This window comes from Sus scrofa, chromosome 3 (assembly GCF_000003025.6).
Source record: "Sus scrofa isolate TJ Tabasco breed Duroc chromosome 3, Sscrofa11.1, whole genome shotgun sequence".
Lineage (NCBI taxonomy): Eukaryota > Metazoa > Chordata > Mammalia > Artiodactyla > Suidae > Sus > Sus scrofa.
The window spans coordinates 22,739,220-22,754,706 of record NC_010445.4 but is presented as its reverse complement, the minus strand read 5'-3'; the positions used below and the strand labels follow the sequence as shown (position 1 = coordinate 22,754,706).

The 15,487-nt window shown below is 48.5% G+C and overlaps 1 protein-coding gene across 2 annotated transcripts in view; it reads right to left on the bottom strand.

Moving 5' to 3' along the window:
• COG7 (component of oligomeric golgi complex 7) overlaps positions 1 to 14,283 on the bottom strand; it is an 86,166-nt gene extending 71,883 nt beyond the window's left edge. Inside the window, exons 1-6 of one of the 2 annotated variants that reach the window (XM_021086473.1) lie at positions 13,905 to 14,283; positions 8,602 to 8,750; positions 8,185 to 8,301; positions 7,008 to 7,176; positions 1,277 to 1,359; positions 83 to 205 (exon numbers count right to left, since the gene is read on the bottom strand). In XM_021086473.1, the coding sequence (XP_020942132.1) occupies positions 83 to 205; positions 1,277 to 1,359; positions 7,008 to 7,176; positions 8,185 to 8,301; positions 8,602 to 8,750; positions 13,905 to 14,073 (810 nt within the window). In that variant the 5' untranslated portion in view covers positions 14,074 to 14,283. The remainder of the gene's footprint in view (positions 1 to 82; positions 206 to 1,276; positions 1,360 to 7,007; positions 7,177 to 8,184; positions 8,302 to 8,601; positions 8,751 to 13,904) is intronic. The other variant, XM_021086472.1, reaches the window with a different exon arrangement.

The following is a 15,487-nucleotide window of genomic DNA, read 5'->3' as shown; positions in this document are numbered from 1 at the left end:
AGCGGGTGCTGCGCTGTCAAGAGGACCCCCATCCCTCGGCACCATGGGCTGTGCTCTCCCTAGAACCCACGTGAACTGTTACCTGCGAAGCCCACTGGATTTGCGTGTGCCAGGCCCCGAGCAAGGCGTCGTAGAGTCCAGTGAGCTGCCGCTCCAGGGGTAGGTCAGTCTGGCACAGCTCCTGCCAGGCTGCTAGAAGCTGCACCTGCAGAGGCAGAGTAAAGGGGGCCTTACGGGGTCGGCTAAGACCCACCCTCCCACCACGTCAAGCCACGTGCTGCTGCCCACTCTCCTGGGCAAGCCGGTGCCCACGGATGACCACCACATGCTTCCAAAAAGGCGGAAAAAGGAGTTCCCGTCATGGCGCAGTGGTTAACGAATCCAACTAGGAACCATGAGGTTTCGGGTTCGGTCCCTGCCCTTGCTCAGTGGGTTAACGATCCGGCGTTGCCGTGAGCTGTGGTGTAGGTTGCAGATGCGGCTCGGATCCCGCGTTGCTGTGGCTCTGGTGTAGGCCGGTGGCTACAGCTCCGATTCAACCCCTAGCCTGGGAACCTCCATATGCCGCGGGAGTGGCCCAAGAAATAACTAAAAAGACAAAAAAAATTTAAAAAAAAATAAAAAAATTAAAAATTAAATAAATAAATAAAAAGGCGGAAAAAAAATGTACAGTCACCTGCTCCGACCACCATCCAGAGCTCGAGACTGTCACCCTCTAATGATCTATTCTCCTTATAATTGGCCCCCAAAGCTTGTCAACGTCCTTCCACTCAACGTACTACCATTCTTCTGAGCAGGCCTCAGAGGTGGGTGTGAATATGTATTTTAGCTTCGTGTCCTAACACCACTGCTCAAAAGACACACGAGCACTGGACTTGAAGGCATTAAGTCAGCCCAGGAAGGGGTCAATATTTTCAGTAGCCGCTAACTTCACCAAACCCAGCCAACCGACAAAATTCTTATGGCTTGAGGAAGGCATAAGAAACCTCACTGACCTCTCCCTTAAAAGACAAAAATGAGAACAATTAAAACAACTCTTCAATCTGTAAAGGAAATCCAGCTAGAAATACAGAAGAGGCTGAAAACTGAGGCCTCTCTTTCTGACTTGCAATGAAATGCATCCTCAGACTGGACCACGAGCGCCCCCTACTGGCTAAGGAAAAGAAAATGGCCAGAGGGCACGGAGGCAAATAGGTTTACCTTTGAGTGTGAAACTGGGACTCTGCAGCCCAGTTCCACAAGCATTCCACAATCGTAACCACTCCGAGGTTCTCACCTTGTGGCACTTGTAGTAGTATGCAAGCAGTTGGGGCATCCGGTCAATTTCAGTAAAAACCTTGACAAACACTTTGGACTGATCTAAAGAAAAACAGTGCAAAATACATACTTCCTGTTAACAGGCTTTCTGTTGCAGGCAAGACAAGGTTCATGCAGCAGGATAAAGGCGGATCATATGTGAGCTAGTATTCAGAGGTTCCTACCTGGACATGAACTAACGCACGTGTGGAGATCATGACCATGAAAAGCAAAAGGCAGAACATGTGACTCCATCAGACCCCACAAGCCCTGGCTTGCTGAGAATAATGCATCAAAAACCAGCCTGATGTAGAAGTTCCCGTTGTGGCTCAGCGGAAACGAATCCAACGAGGAACCAGGAAGAGGCAGGTTTGATCCCTGGCCTCACTCAGTGGGTTAAGGATCCGGCATTGACGTGAGCTGTGGTGTGGGTGGCAGACGCAGCTTGGATCCCGAGTTGCTGGTGGCTGTGGTATAGGCTGCAGCTCCAATTCGACCCCTAGACTGGGAACTTCCATATGCCCCAGGTGTGGCCCTAAAAAACAAACAAACCAACAAAAATGACCATCACTGATATAGCAAAGGTTATTCATTAGCAAAGTAAATTCTTGTGTGTGAAGAGAAAAAATGAGTTAGAGCAGGGCTGAGACTGGGGGTGGGGGCTGGGCTGCAAAAAACGGAGGAGGTTCTCACTCTCGGGGTTGTGCGAGGGCAGGACAAGCACCTCCTTCAATTGTTTTCTTCTGGCAGCTCACCTGCCTCACCTCGTCCAGGCCCTGACGAGAGTCATAAAATGCCAGTGACAGAAAAGCATCGAAAATAACCATCAATCAACCCCATCATCCAGGTGAGCAAACTGCAGCCCAGAGAGCTTCGGTCACTTGCAGGTCAACAGCAGGACTGCTAAAACCGTGGTACAGGTTAAACGCTGCTGCTGCTATCCAACCATTCCTGACCCACAAAAATAGCACTATCATATGACTCAATATAGAATTTATGTGAACTATAAAATACGGACACAAGCAGACCCTCTGTGCCGTGCCCCAGGGCCTTTGCACCTACTCTGCCCGGGATGATCTTCCTGCTCTCTCTATGGCTCTCGCCTCATCAGAAGGGCCTCTCACCACCAGCCGACCTAAATTAGGTTCCTCCAGCTCTTCCCTGTCATATCTTCCCCTTCATGGAACTAATCATAATCCGTATTATTCTACTTTCTCACCCTTGGAAATAGAAGGTCCACAAGGGCCATGACCTCTCCTCTCTTGTCTCCCTGTTCCAGAAATCAGCACAGCAAGGGATGAGCACCCCCCAAAATGCAGTAAATTAATGACTGGGGTTTTTTTCGCCATACCGGAGGCATGCAGAGATTCCTGGGCCAGGAATCAAACCTGAGCAGCAGCAACCCAAGCTGCCGCAGTGACAACATCGGATGCTTAACCAGTGGAGCCACCTGGGAACTTATTAATGATGGTGTTTGTTTGTTTTTGGCCACAGCTGCAGCATGTGGAAGTTCCTGGGCAGGGATCAAACCCAAACCACAGCAGTGACTCGAGCTGCTGCAGTGACAGCTCCTGATCCTTAACCCGCTACGCCAAAAGAGAATTCCCAATGATTGTTTGTTTGTCTTTTGGCCACACCCACAGCATTGGGAAGTTCCCAGGCCAGGGATAGAATCAGAGCCACCACCACAACCTACCCACAGCCGTGGCAATGCCAGATCTGTAACGCACTGCCCAACAGCCGGAATTCCCAATGATTATTATTTAAATTTTTTTTTTTTTTTTTTTTGGTCTCTGCCTTTTCTAAGGCTGCTGCCACAGCACATGGAGGTTCCCAGGCTAGGGGTCGAATCAGAGCTGTAGCCACCGGCCTATGCCACAACCAGAGCAACATGGGATCCAAGCCACGTCTGTGATCTACCCCACAGCTCACGGCAATGCTGGATCCTTAACCCACTGAGCAAGGCCAGGGATCGAACCCACAACCTCATGGTTCCTAGTCAGATTCGTTAACCACTGCCCTACGACGGGAACTCCTATACTTTAATTTTTAAAAGTTAAAAACATTAAATAGACAAATTTATAAAACTGAGGGAAATTCCTGATTTGGACAACAGAAAGAAATAGGAAACCTACTTTGGCAACCACAGAAGGACTTCTAGGCTCTTGCCAAAATAATCAAATCAGGTGCTCAAAAATACTGGTGAGCACCTGCCAGAACAGGACCTGCTGCGGGTACAGGGTCTCATGGTGGACTTGTTACTCTTTTTTGTTGTTGTCTTTTTTTTGCCATTTCTTGGGCTGCTCCCTCGGCATATGGAGGTTCCCAGGCTAGGGGTCCAATTGGAGCTGTAGCCACTGGCCTACACCACAGCCACAGCAATGCGGGGATCCTAGCTGCATCTTCAACCTACACCACAGCTCACGGCAACACCGGATCCCTAACCCACTGAGCAAGGCCAGGGATCGAACCTGCAACCTCATGGTTCCTAGTCGGATTTGTTAACCACTGCGCCACAATGGAAACTCCCAGAGCTTCAAGTCTTGAATGGGAGGTCCTAGAGAAAGGCAGCAGTGTTCACTGAACACTTCCTCTGGATCAGAAGCAACGCCCCTGTCTCGTTTAGTCCTACCAAAAATCACACAGCGTGTAGTCTATACTCATTTTACTAAGCAGGAAGTGGAGCTGACTCTGCTGACATGCAGCAGCCCCAAGATTTAAAGCCAGGTCTGCCCAACTCCACAGTCAATAGTCCTTCCACTCTGCCACATTCCTCAGGAGGCAGACTAATAAATTAGCAATGACGAAATCATTCCCTGAATGGCAACTCCTTAATCTGTTCAAGGCCAGCTATGCTCTGTCCTCATCTTCCTTTCCAGCCTCACCTTTGACCCTTTCCCAACATACATTCCACTAAAATGGGTTTAATTATTATTGCCCAAACGGTCCCTGAGCTTTCTCATGTCTGTACCATTCAAATATATGTTATTCCTTCTGCCCTAAATGCTTTTTCTCACCTATCAAAGTCTTACCTCCATGAGAAAATGCTCATGCTATACTGTTAACGAGAAGCAAAAAGGATACAAAATTGCGGCGTTCCCATTACAGCGAGGCGAGTTACCAGTGACAAACCTGACTAGTATCCATGAGGTTGCGGGTTCGATCCCTGGCCTCGCTCAGTGGATTAAGGATCTTGTGTTGCCGTGAGCTGTGGTGTAGGTAACAAACACAGCTCAGTCCTGTGTTGCTGTGGCTGTGGCGTAGGCCAGCAGCTGCCGCTCTGATTCGACCCGTAGGCTGGGAACTTCCACATGCTACAGGTGCCGCGCTAAAAAGCAAAACAAACAAGAATGCAAAATTTCATATCCTCAATGTACATACTTTCCTTAAAAGATATATGTACACCAAGGGGAAAAAAAAAACGGAAAGAAATACTAACCCAGTCATCTCTGGGTGGTGAGTTTACTGATAAATCATTTTGTGTACATTTTCCTCCCTCTTTCGAATTTTTAATAACCTGTATATGTATCGTTTTATAATCAGAAACAATTTCAAAAATTTAATTGCCTCTCTTTCGGGGTCCTGCACATATACCAGCTCTTTCCTGAAAGCTTCCTCGATTTTCCTTCACATCCTGGAGAGTCCTAAGGCAGCTTTCACATTCCGTCTTGTACTAAAATTATTTAGTGTGCTTGTTTTCTCCTGGTCGTGCCCTCAACCCAAGTGTAAGGTCCTCGAGGGATAGCGCTCTTATCATTTTTCATTTTTGTTATTCCCTGCCATCCTTCACATAATTAATACGTTTAAATGGTATTTACAAGGTAGGGACCCAGTTGAAAATTCCTCCTTGGATTATACAAGGTAGGAATTTTCGGTAATTCCTCCTTGGGAATTACCGAAAAAAGCAAGCCAACTATATATTCACACATTTGATGGTTTGAGGAGTTAAGAAAATTACTTGGTAAACATCAGCATTCAACACAGAGCAGTGGACTCCGTGGGTCTAAAATCAAGTACTTTCTGATGTATTTCCCTCAGGGCAGAGGAAATGCCTAAACAAAGCACTTGCTTCCAGGCTTACTGAGGAATAGACAAAGACCCAAGTTCAATAGTCTCCCAATACACTGCAGCACCACCACTGCCCCCTTCTGGCCAAAACAGAGATGCCACAATCTTAGTATTATTTAAAAGAAGGAAAGGAAGAAGAAAAAAAAAAGCTGAAGCAACAGGTGTCCAGCCTTTTTATATCTGCTTTATTCCCCTTCATTTCGGGGAAACCCGACAAGCTTCCAAGAAGGAAAAGCTGCAAGAGCAACCGCTATGGAGATATCCCATAAACTTCAGAGACCCGCCAGTAGTATCCATGAAGATGCAAGTTCGATCCCTGGCCTTGCTCAGTGGGTCAAGGATCCAGTGTTGCCGCAAGCTGTGGCATAGGCTGAAGATGTGGCTCGGATCTGGTTCTGTTGTGGCTGGAACACAGGCCAGTGGCTACAGCTCTGATTAGACCCTAACCTGGGAACATCCACAGGCCGCAGCTGCAGCCCTAAAAAGACAAAGCATTTTTTATTTTTTTAATTAAAAAAAAAACTATACCAGATGATCCAGCAATCATACTCCTATGCATCTAGCTGGAGAAAAACATAATTCGAAAAGATACACGTACCCCAATGTTCACTGCAACACGGGTATATAATAGCCAAGACATGGGAGCAACCTCAATGTCCATCAACAGAGGACTGGATAAAGATGTGGCACATATATACAATGGAATAGTACTCAGCCATAAAAAACAAAACAATGCCATTTGCAGCAACATGAATGATAATGGAGATTATCATACTAAATGAAGTCAAAGACAAATATCATATGATATCACTTATATGTGGAACCTAATAACAAAACAATACAAAAGAACTAACTTCTAAAACAGAAACAGGAGTTCCCGTCATGGCTCAGTGATTAACGAATCCAACTAGGAACCATGAGGTTGCAGGTTCAATCCCTGCCCTTGCTCAGACGGTTAAGGATCTGGTGTTGCCATGAGCTGTGTGGTGTAGGTCGCAGACCTGGCTCGGATCCTGCGTTACTGTGGCTCTGGCATAGGCCGGTGGCTACAGGTCTGATTCGACTCTTAGCCTGGAACCTCCATATGCTGTGGGAGCAGCCCTAGAAAAGGCAAAAAAGACAAAAAAATTAAAAATAAAAAAAATAGGTAGTTCCCCATGGCTCAGTGGTTAACGAATCCGACTAGGAACCATGAGGTTGCGGGTTCAATCCCTGGCCTCACTCAGTGGGTTAAGGATCCAGCATTGCCGTGAGCTGTGGTGTAGGTTGCAGACTCGGCTCGGATCCCGGGTTGCTGTGGCGGTGGCATAGGCCGGTGGCTACAGCTCTGATTCAACCCCTAGCCTGGGAACCTCTATATGCCGCGGGAGCGGCCCAAAGAAATAGCAAAAAGACAAAAAAAAAAGAAAAAAGGAAAAGAAATGGCAAAAAAAAAATAATAATAATAATAGAAAATATATCAATATATGCATAACTGAATGACTTTGCTGTAGAGCAGAAATTAACATAATACTGTACATCAACTATACTTCAATAAAATAAGTTAAAAAACAAAACAATAAGACATTCTAAAGACAGACGATGTGGAACGCCTTATCTGTGTCAAGAGGTGTACACAGAGGGGAGAGGCGGCCAGCACTCACCTATGGACTGCGAGGTGAAAGCAGCCACAATCTGGGGGCTGGCCAAGGCCTCCAGCCTGTTCTTCAACGCCTCCAAGTGGACGCATTTTTCTGAGTAGTCTGGGGTATCAACGAGCATCGTTAAGCTGTTCTGCATACCAGTTAGCTTGGCAGAAATCACAGTTACGTCCTGTGAAAAGACCAAATAGAGGAATTTTATTTTCATACACCCCTGCCACTTCACTTAAGAGTGGATAAAATAGGGAGTTCCCGTCATGGCAATGAATCCATGGAAAGGAATCCAACGAGGAACCCTGAGGGTGTGGGTTTGACCCCTGGCCTCGCTCAGTAGGTTAAGGATCCAATGTTGCCGTGAGCTGTGGTGTAGGTCGCAGACGCAGCTCGGATCCCGCGTTGCTATGGCTCTGATGTAGGCCAGTGGCTACAGCTCCCATTCAAGACCCCTAGCCTAGGAACCTCCATATGCCATAGGTACGACCCTAAAAGGACAAAAAAAAGGAAAGAAATCTGTCTAAATTTATATTCTTTCTGGAGGGCAATTTAGCAATATGCACCAACAGCCTTAAAAATATTCACATCCTTGGAGTTCCCGTCGTAACACAGCAGAAACGAATCCAACTAGGAACCATGAGGTTGCAGGTTCAATCCCTGGCCTCGCTCAGTGGGTTAAGGATCCAGCGTTGCCGTGAGCTATGGTGTAGGTCGCAGACTCGGCTCGGATCTCGCGTGGCTGTGGCTGTGGCATAGGCTGGCAGGTACAGCTCTGATCTGACCCCTAGCCTGGGAACCGCCATATGCCGCAAGTATGGCCTGAAAAAGCCAAAAAAGGAGTTCCCGTCGTGGTACAGTGGTTAATGAATCCGACTAGGAACCATGAGGTTGCGGGTTCAATCCCTGCCCTTGCTCAGTGGGTTAACAATCCAGCGTTGCCGTGAGCTGTAGTGTAGGTTGCAGATGCGGCTCGGATCCCGAGTTGCTGTGGTGTAGGCCGGCGGCTACAGCTCCGAATGGACCCCTAGCCTGGGAACCGCCATGTACCACGGGAGCGGCCCAAGAAATGGCAAAAAGACAAAAAAAAAAAAAAAAAAAAAAAAAAAAGCCAAAAAAAAATACAAAATAAAAAGTAAAAACAGAGAGAGGGAGAAACTTCACAACATCCCCTAACCAAGAAACCTACTTGCGTCTTAAAGGTCTCCTCGATGTCAGCACTCAGCGTGCTCCACTTGTCTGCCTCTTGCAGCGATTCCGCAGCAAGCTGCATCCTGGACTTCACCTGGTCAATTTCAACCAACACCTACAAGACAAATGAGGGCTCAGACCCCGGGGAAGTGGCGCTTTCATCCTCTCTACCTTCCACCAGCAACTCAAAACACGAGCCCCGTGGCACACGGCGGCCTCCACGGAGCCTCGGGACCCTGAACAACACCCATCACAGGGCTCAACTGTGGAGCGGTGCAAGGAGCGATGAGAAAGAACCAAACGGAAGAGCAGAGAGAGCCCCACGGGACGACTCTGAGTTAAAGCTGGCCTCCCACTGGGAAAGTGGACGCCCTCCAGCAACAAGTGTCAACCCTGAGGACAGGAGCCAAAATACCTGCATCGACTGTGAGGTGTCCTGTTCGAATTTTTTAATGTCCTCCTTGACAAGAATCATTTGTTCTTTCAGAAAAGACGCCTCCTGCTTAAGGGCTTCGACGTCTCGGAGCACTTTGGGCATGTTCTGAAGGGCCTGGTGGCTTGTTTCTGCAGCAAGAACCCAAGAACCCACAGTGAGCACTGGACCACTGGCTAGAGCACGACATGAATACATTGAGTAAGAGGAAGCAGAGCTCCCTAAGGCACCAGCAGCCACGCAGTTTTCCCAGGGGGGGTGAGGGAGGGGTGGGGGGGTGAGCTGGCCTCCACCGGGACCCTGTCCTCCCCAGAGTGACAGTGAGAGCCCTGGGGTTCGATGAGGAGGGACCCATCAACCTGACCCAAAAGCAGCGGCCATCCACCACTGAGTGTAACTGTAACTCCCTTTTTGAGGAAGGAGAACAGAAGAATTTGATGCTGGTGCCAGAAGCCTTATATACAGTCCATCATTTGGTGCCCAAGGCAATCATTAGCAGCCACCTCTTTTTTTTTTTTTTTCCTTTTGTCTTTTTGCCTTTTCTAGGGCCGCTCCCGCGGCATATGGAGGTTCCCAGGCTAGGGGTCCAATCAGAGCTGTAGCCACCAGCCTACGCCAGAGCCACAGCGATGCCAGATCCGAGCCACATCTGCAACCTACACCACAGGTCACAGCAACACCGGATCCTTAACCCATTGAGCAAGGCCAGGGATTGCAACCTCAAGGTTCCTAGTCGGATTCATTAACCACTGAGCCACGACGGGAACTCCAGCAGCCGCCTCTTACAGACAAGAAAACAAAGGCTCAGAGAGGTTAAGTAACTTGCCTGAGATTTCAGAGCTGAAACCAAGCCTTACGTGAAACCAACGTCTGCTTTCTGAGGTCTTTTCAAAATGTAGGCCACAGACCACCAGCATCAGCTGGAATGCAGTTAAAAGGTAGGTCCCTGGGCAGCACGGGGTTCAATCCCTGGCCCAGCTCAGGGGGGTTAAGGATCTGGTATTGCTGCAACTGTGACGTAGGTCACAGCCACAGCTGGAATGTTATCCCTGGCCTGGGAACTCCTTTACGCTAGAATCGTTCAGGCCAGGAATCGAACCCATGCCACAGCAGAAAACCCAGGCCACAGCAGTGACAACACCAGATCCTTAACCTGTTGCACCACCAGGAAATGCCAAGAGATTCTTATTTAGTAATCCTGGCTGGAGATCAAGTGAGATCAAGGAACCTGTATTTTTTAATAGACATCCCATGTGCAGAATAAAATTTGAAAATCATGGAGCTCCCACTGTGGCACAATGGGATTGGCAGAGTCTTGGGAGCCCTGGGATGTGAGTTCAATCCCCAGCCCAGCACAGTGGGTTAAAGATCACCGTTGTTGCAGGTGCAGCTTAGTTTGAGACTACAGTTCGGATCCGATTCCTAGCCCTGGAGCTCCAGCTCCATATGCTGCCGGGCAGCCAAAAATGACAAAAAAAAAAAAAAAAATTGAAAAATCTCTGCACCCCATAATGTGTGATCTTCAAATGGGAGGGTTCACAGCATAACCCTCAAACCCTCAGAGCAATTCACTGGGGAATCAACCCACAACATCTAGAGTCTTCTGCTCCACCAGTGCACTGAATGGAACCTTAGCATCTTTGTGTGTGTGTGTGTGTGTGTGTGTGTGTGTGTGTGTGTGTGTTTAGGGCCACATCTGTGGCATATGGAAGTTCCCAGGCTAGGGGTTGAATCGGACCTATAGCTGCCAGCCTACACAACTATAGCAACATCAGATCTGAGTTGCGTCTCCGCCCTACACCACAGCCCACAGCAACGCCGGATCCTTAACCCACTGAGCGAGGCCAGGAATCGAACCTGCATCCTCATGGATACTTAGCATCCAGAAGACACACTTCAGGAACCTGTTCACCCAGCTCTGCCATAAAATAACACTCTATCTCCAGCACTGACCCGAGGTAAAGTTCTGAGACTAAGAAAACAAAAGCAGAACACACAAAGATTTCTTCAGAGACTTCACTGACTTTTCTTTTTTCGCTTTTTTTTTTTTTTTTTTTTTTTTTTTGCTTTTTAGGGCCACACCACAGCATATGGAAGTTCCCAGGCTAGGGGTCGAATCAGAGCTGCAGCCACCAGCTTAAGTCACAGCCTCAGCAACGTCTGATCTGAGCCCATCTGCAACCTACCTGCAGGTGCGGCAATGCAGGATCCTTAACCCACCAAGCGAGGCCAGGGATGGAACCCACATCCTCATGGATACCAGTTGGGCTCTTAACCCGCTAAGCCACAATGGGAACTCCAAACTGAAATGTTTAGGGATGAAGTGTACTGATTCTGCAACTTATTTGGTTTTCATTTTGTTTTGTTTTGTTTTTGTCTTTCTGTCATTTCTTGAGCCGCCCCCGCGGCATATGGAGGTTCCTAGGCTAGGAGTCGAATCGGAGCTGTAGCCGGGAGTCGAATCGGAGCTGTAGCCGCCGGCCTACACCACAGCCACAGCAACACCAGATCCGAGCCACATCTTCGACCTACACCACAGCTCACGGCAACGCCAGATCCCCAACCCACTCAGCAAGGCCAGGGATCGAACCTGCGACTTCAAGGTTCCTAGTCAGATTCACTTCCACTGCACCACAATGGGAACTCCCAAACCCAAACTCTTTAATATGACATTAAAATCCCTGCGTGATCTGGTCCCTGCCAATCTCTCCAATAAGAATAGATCTTGTTGAACAGTTTATCTCTGGACCCTGGAAGAGAGTTTGTACCCAACAAATACTGGTCGCCTGAATGAATGAACAAATCAATCCTCCCATTAGGTGCTCTCAACAGCTTCTGTGTGACCCCTGCAATAACTTCCCTTCACTGCAGACTTGGGCCCTTGTCTCACCTGCCTTAAAAATAAAGCTTTAGACCTCCGAAGTCTTCTCACTGTGCACGGGATGAAATTCAAATCTTTACGATGGCCAAAAAGGCCTTTCACAGTTTGAGCCTAAACTTTTTCTCCCTTATGTCCAGCAGAAGTTTCCCCCATAAAACTCCATTCCTCCAGTAATAATAATAATGACTAATACTTATTGATGTTATTCAAGCTCTGTTTGAACTTCCCGCCTTTCTCTGGACTGGCTAGGCTTTTTTATTTTTATTTTTTATTTTATTATTTTTATTTTTGCTTTTTTTTGGGGGGGGGGACCCCTTGGCATATGGAGGTTCCCAGGCTAAGGGCAGAATCGGATCTGTGGCTGCTGGCCTGTGCCACAGCCACGGCAACACCAGATCTGAGCCGAGTCTGTGACCTGCACCACAGCTCATGGCAATGCCAGAGCCTTAACCCACTGAGCGAGGCCAGGGATTGAACCTGCGTCCTCATGGATACTAAGTCAGGTACATTTCGGCTGAGCCACAACAGGAACTCCCAGGTTTTTTTATATCCACCCACCTCTGAGTGTGCTCCCTCTCCCTTTAAACGTAGTAGTAATTACAGAGTTCCCGTAGTGGCTCAGTGGTTAAAGAATCCAACTAGGAACCATGAGGTTGCGGGTTCGATCCCTGGCCTTGCTCAGTGGGTTAAGGATCCAGCGTTGCCGTGAGCTGTGGTGTAGGTTGCAGACGCAGCTAGGATCCCACATTGCTGTGGCTGTGGCGTAGGCCAGTGGCTACAGCTCTGATTAGACCTCTAGCCTGGGAACCTCCATATGCCGAAGGTGCGGCCCTAAAAAGAACAAAAGACAAAAAAAAAAAAAAAAAAAAAGACCAAAAAATAAAATAGAAATAAATTAAATTAGAATGCTAAAAGCAGGGGTACTTTTGCCATTTTGGCCAGGACACTTCTTCCTTGGGCAGGACTGTCCCAGGCACGGCAGGACATTAAGTATTACTCGGTCATTTCCACTAAATGTCCAGCACTGTGACATTCACCACCATTGCAACAACTCAAAAATTCCTACCACTTCCAAATACGGGTGGGAGGGTGGCATTACCACCCATGTTGAGAACCGTTAGTTAACACACATAACGCACTTAAAACAGTGCCTGACACATACCAAGGATGAGGATATTTGCTATTATTATCAATGCTCTTTGCCCTGTGAAGTCTTCCCTCAAGGCCTAACACAGGGGAAACCCTTTATGATTCTCCAGAATCATAAGAGGTAATTGCTTCCCTCATCCTGCTCTCACAGCTTCTGGTTCTGCTCTCAGTACAGCCATACTTCATTGCAATTAAACTGTTCACATACCTTCCCCACAAGGCAGCAAGATCCAGAAAGGTAAATTTTTCATCCCCAGTGCTTATTTCGTGTGTGTGTGTGTGTGTGTGTGTGTGTGTGTGTGTGTGTCTTTTTAGGGCAGCACCTGCAGCACATGGAGGTTCGCAGGCTAGGGGCTGAATCAGAGCTGTAGCTGCCGGCCTACACCACAGCCACACCAGATCCAAGCCACATCTGTGACCTGCACCACAGCTCATGGCAATGCCGGATCCTCAACCCATTGAGGGAGGCCAGGGATCAAACCTGCAACCTCACGGTTCATAGATTAGTTTTCACTGCACCATAACAGGAACTCCCCCGGTGCTCATTTCTTGATAGGTGAATAGCAGATGCTGTGTAATTACTAAAAGATGCAAAGTACCATAAAGAATCTGCAGTGTTCCCCATCCCCACCTTTTCTTGTTTTTGTTTTCTTTTTTACGGCCACACCTCCAGCATATGGAAGCTCCCAGGCTAGGGGTTGAATTGGAGCTGTAGCTGCCAGCCTACACCACAGTCACAGCAACACAGGATCCATGTCGGGTCTGTGACCTACACCACAGCTCATGGCTAAGCCAGATCCCCAACCCACTGAGTGAGGCCAGGGATTGAACCCACATCTTCATGGATACTAGTCAGATTCATTTCCCCTGCCCCACAACGGGAACTCCTCCACCTATTCTTAAACACTGGACACATCTATAAAACAAAGTTCTATTTATTGGACTAAACATTAAGTTCCCAGTTTGGGCCGACGGAGACAAGAGCCAAACAGAAGGCTGGCTTAAATTCTGAAATTTGACTCTTTTCAGTTTTAAAAGGAAAAGGTGATAGCACCGCCAGAGGTGGAAAACTAAGAGCCCAAGTCAGCGAGGGTTGCAGACAGACCCCAGAAGGATAAGCAGCGGGACCCCCTAAGGAGAGCGGGAGAACCGCACCAGCGTTCAGGCTTCCTCCACGCGAGGCGCTGACACTTATGCCCGCTACGTGCACCCCCAGGACCCCGGGCCAGTCTGGGAGCTCTGCCCGGCCGCTCACCCTCCACGGCGTGGTTCACTTCTTGGATGAACAGCTGCAGCTTCATCACCAGGGTGGCTGCGTGGCTGTCTGCCTTCCCCGCCGCCGCCTCCTTGGGGCCAGCCCTGAAGGCCGCATTGATCCATTCCTTCACGTCGAAGTCTTCTGCCAGGAACTTGGAAAAATCCATGGCCGCGCCACCGCGGCCCGGCGTCCAGGCCTGAAGAGCTGGCTCCGGACGGCCACGAGGCTGCAGAAGCCGGCAGCCCTGAGAGAGTACCTAGGCCGGCCTGAAGGGCTGGAGACCGGAGTGGACAGCACAGGTAACCGGCCTCTCCACCACCCCTCGACCGACTCGCTTGCTGAGGTGTACGGCTGGGATTGACCCTCGCTGCGCGCCGTAATTATTCCGGAAGTAGATGGCCGTTACCATAGTGACGCTCGCGTTCCAGGAAGTGCCGAACGTCCTGCTGCTTCTGGTAATCAAAGTGCCTGTTGAGCACTTAAAATGTGCTTATTATGATTTTTTTTTTTTTTTAAGGGTTGCACCCGCGATATATGGAAGTTCCCAGGCTAGGGGTTGAATTGGAGCTACAGCTGCCGGGTACACCACAGTAACACCGGATCCGAGCCAGATCTGCGACCTGCACCACAGCTCATGGCAACTCCATATCCTCAACCCACTGAGCAAGGCCATGGATACTAGTTGGATTTGTTTCCACTGCGCGCCACAACGGGAACTCCAATATGTGCTTATTTCAAAGCCATTACTTGTATTAGCGCACTTAGTCCTCATAGTTAGATGAGTACTATTATTCTCCCCCACTTAAAGAGGAAGAACTGAGGCAGTGAAGCGAGTGGGCCAGCATCACCTAGAAAGTGATACTGCGGGGATCTGAACTCAGGCAAGCCTGCTGCTGGAGCCTGAACTCCTTAAGATACTTTACGGCCCTCCCAAAAAGGGCACGAATCTGTAAGACCTGGCATCTGCCCATTGTGCTTCCGGATCCTCTCGCTCTAGCCATGCTGGCCTGAAACACACCACTCTAGAATTCATCAGTCTGCAGTTACTGTTTCCTGCAGCTTAAAGCAATGTGATACCTCAGAAAAGATGGATTCTAAAGCAAAGCATGGCGGAAAGATTATCCAGACTTATTATGGTCTGGAGCCCCATCTCTTTTTGACCCAGAGGGGTCTTTCTGCGCATGTGTAGTTGGGATCTCCCTGACCTAGCCCCGCCACCAAGGGTGGGAAGTACCTAACCTCTTGGTTTTTTGCCCAAGCAGGGCTTAGCCCCTCTTTTGATCCTATCATTACCATTAACAAGTTCACAAAAAGACAAGTAAAAATTATTTGCCTTGTGCCTATTTTTATTTCTATCTTGGAGTATGGATAGGTGGCTGGTTGTAAATGTTTATCCCAGAACCCACCTCTCTCCTGCCTCAGGAAGTGTAAACTAGAGGCTCTTTGTAAATGTCTATCCTGGAGCCCATCTATCTCCTGCCCCACTAGCTCCCTCCTAGCCTCCCTGGAGCAGTTTTCTCAGGGTTACATGAGACACTGTCTCCCAGGCTTTAGTCCTCAGTTTTGTCCACAGGAGGAAA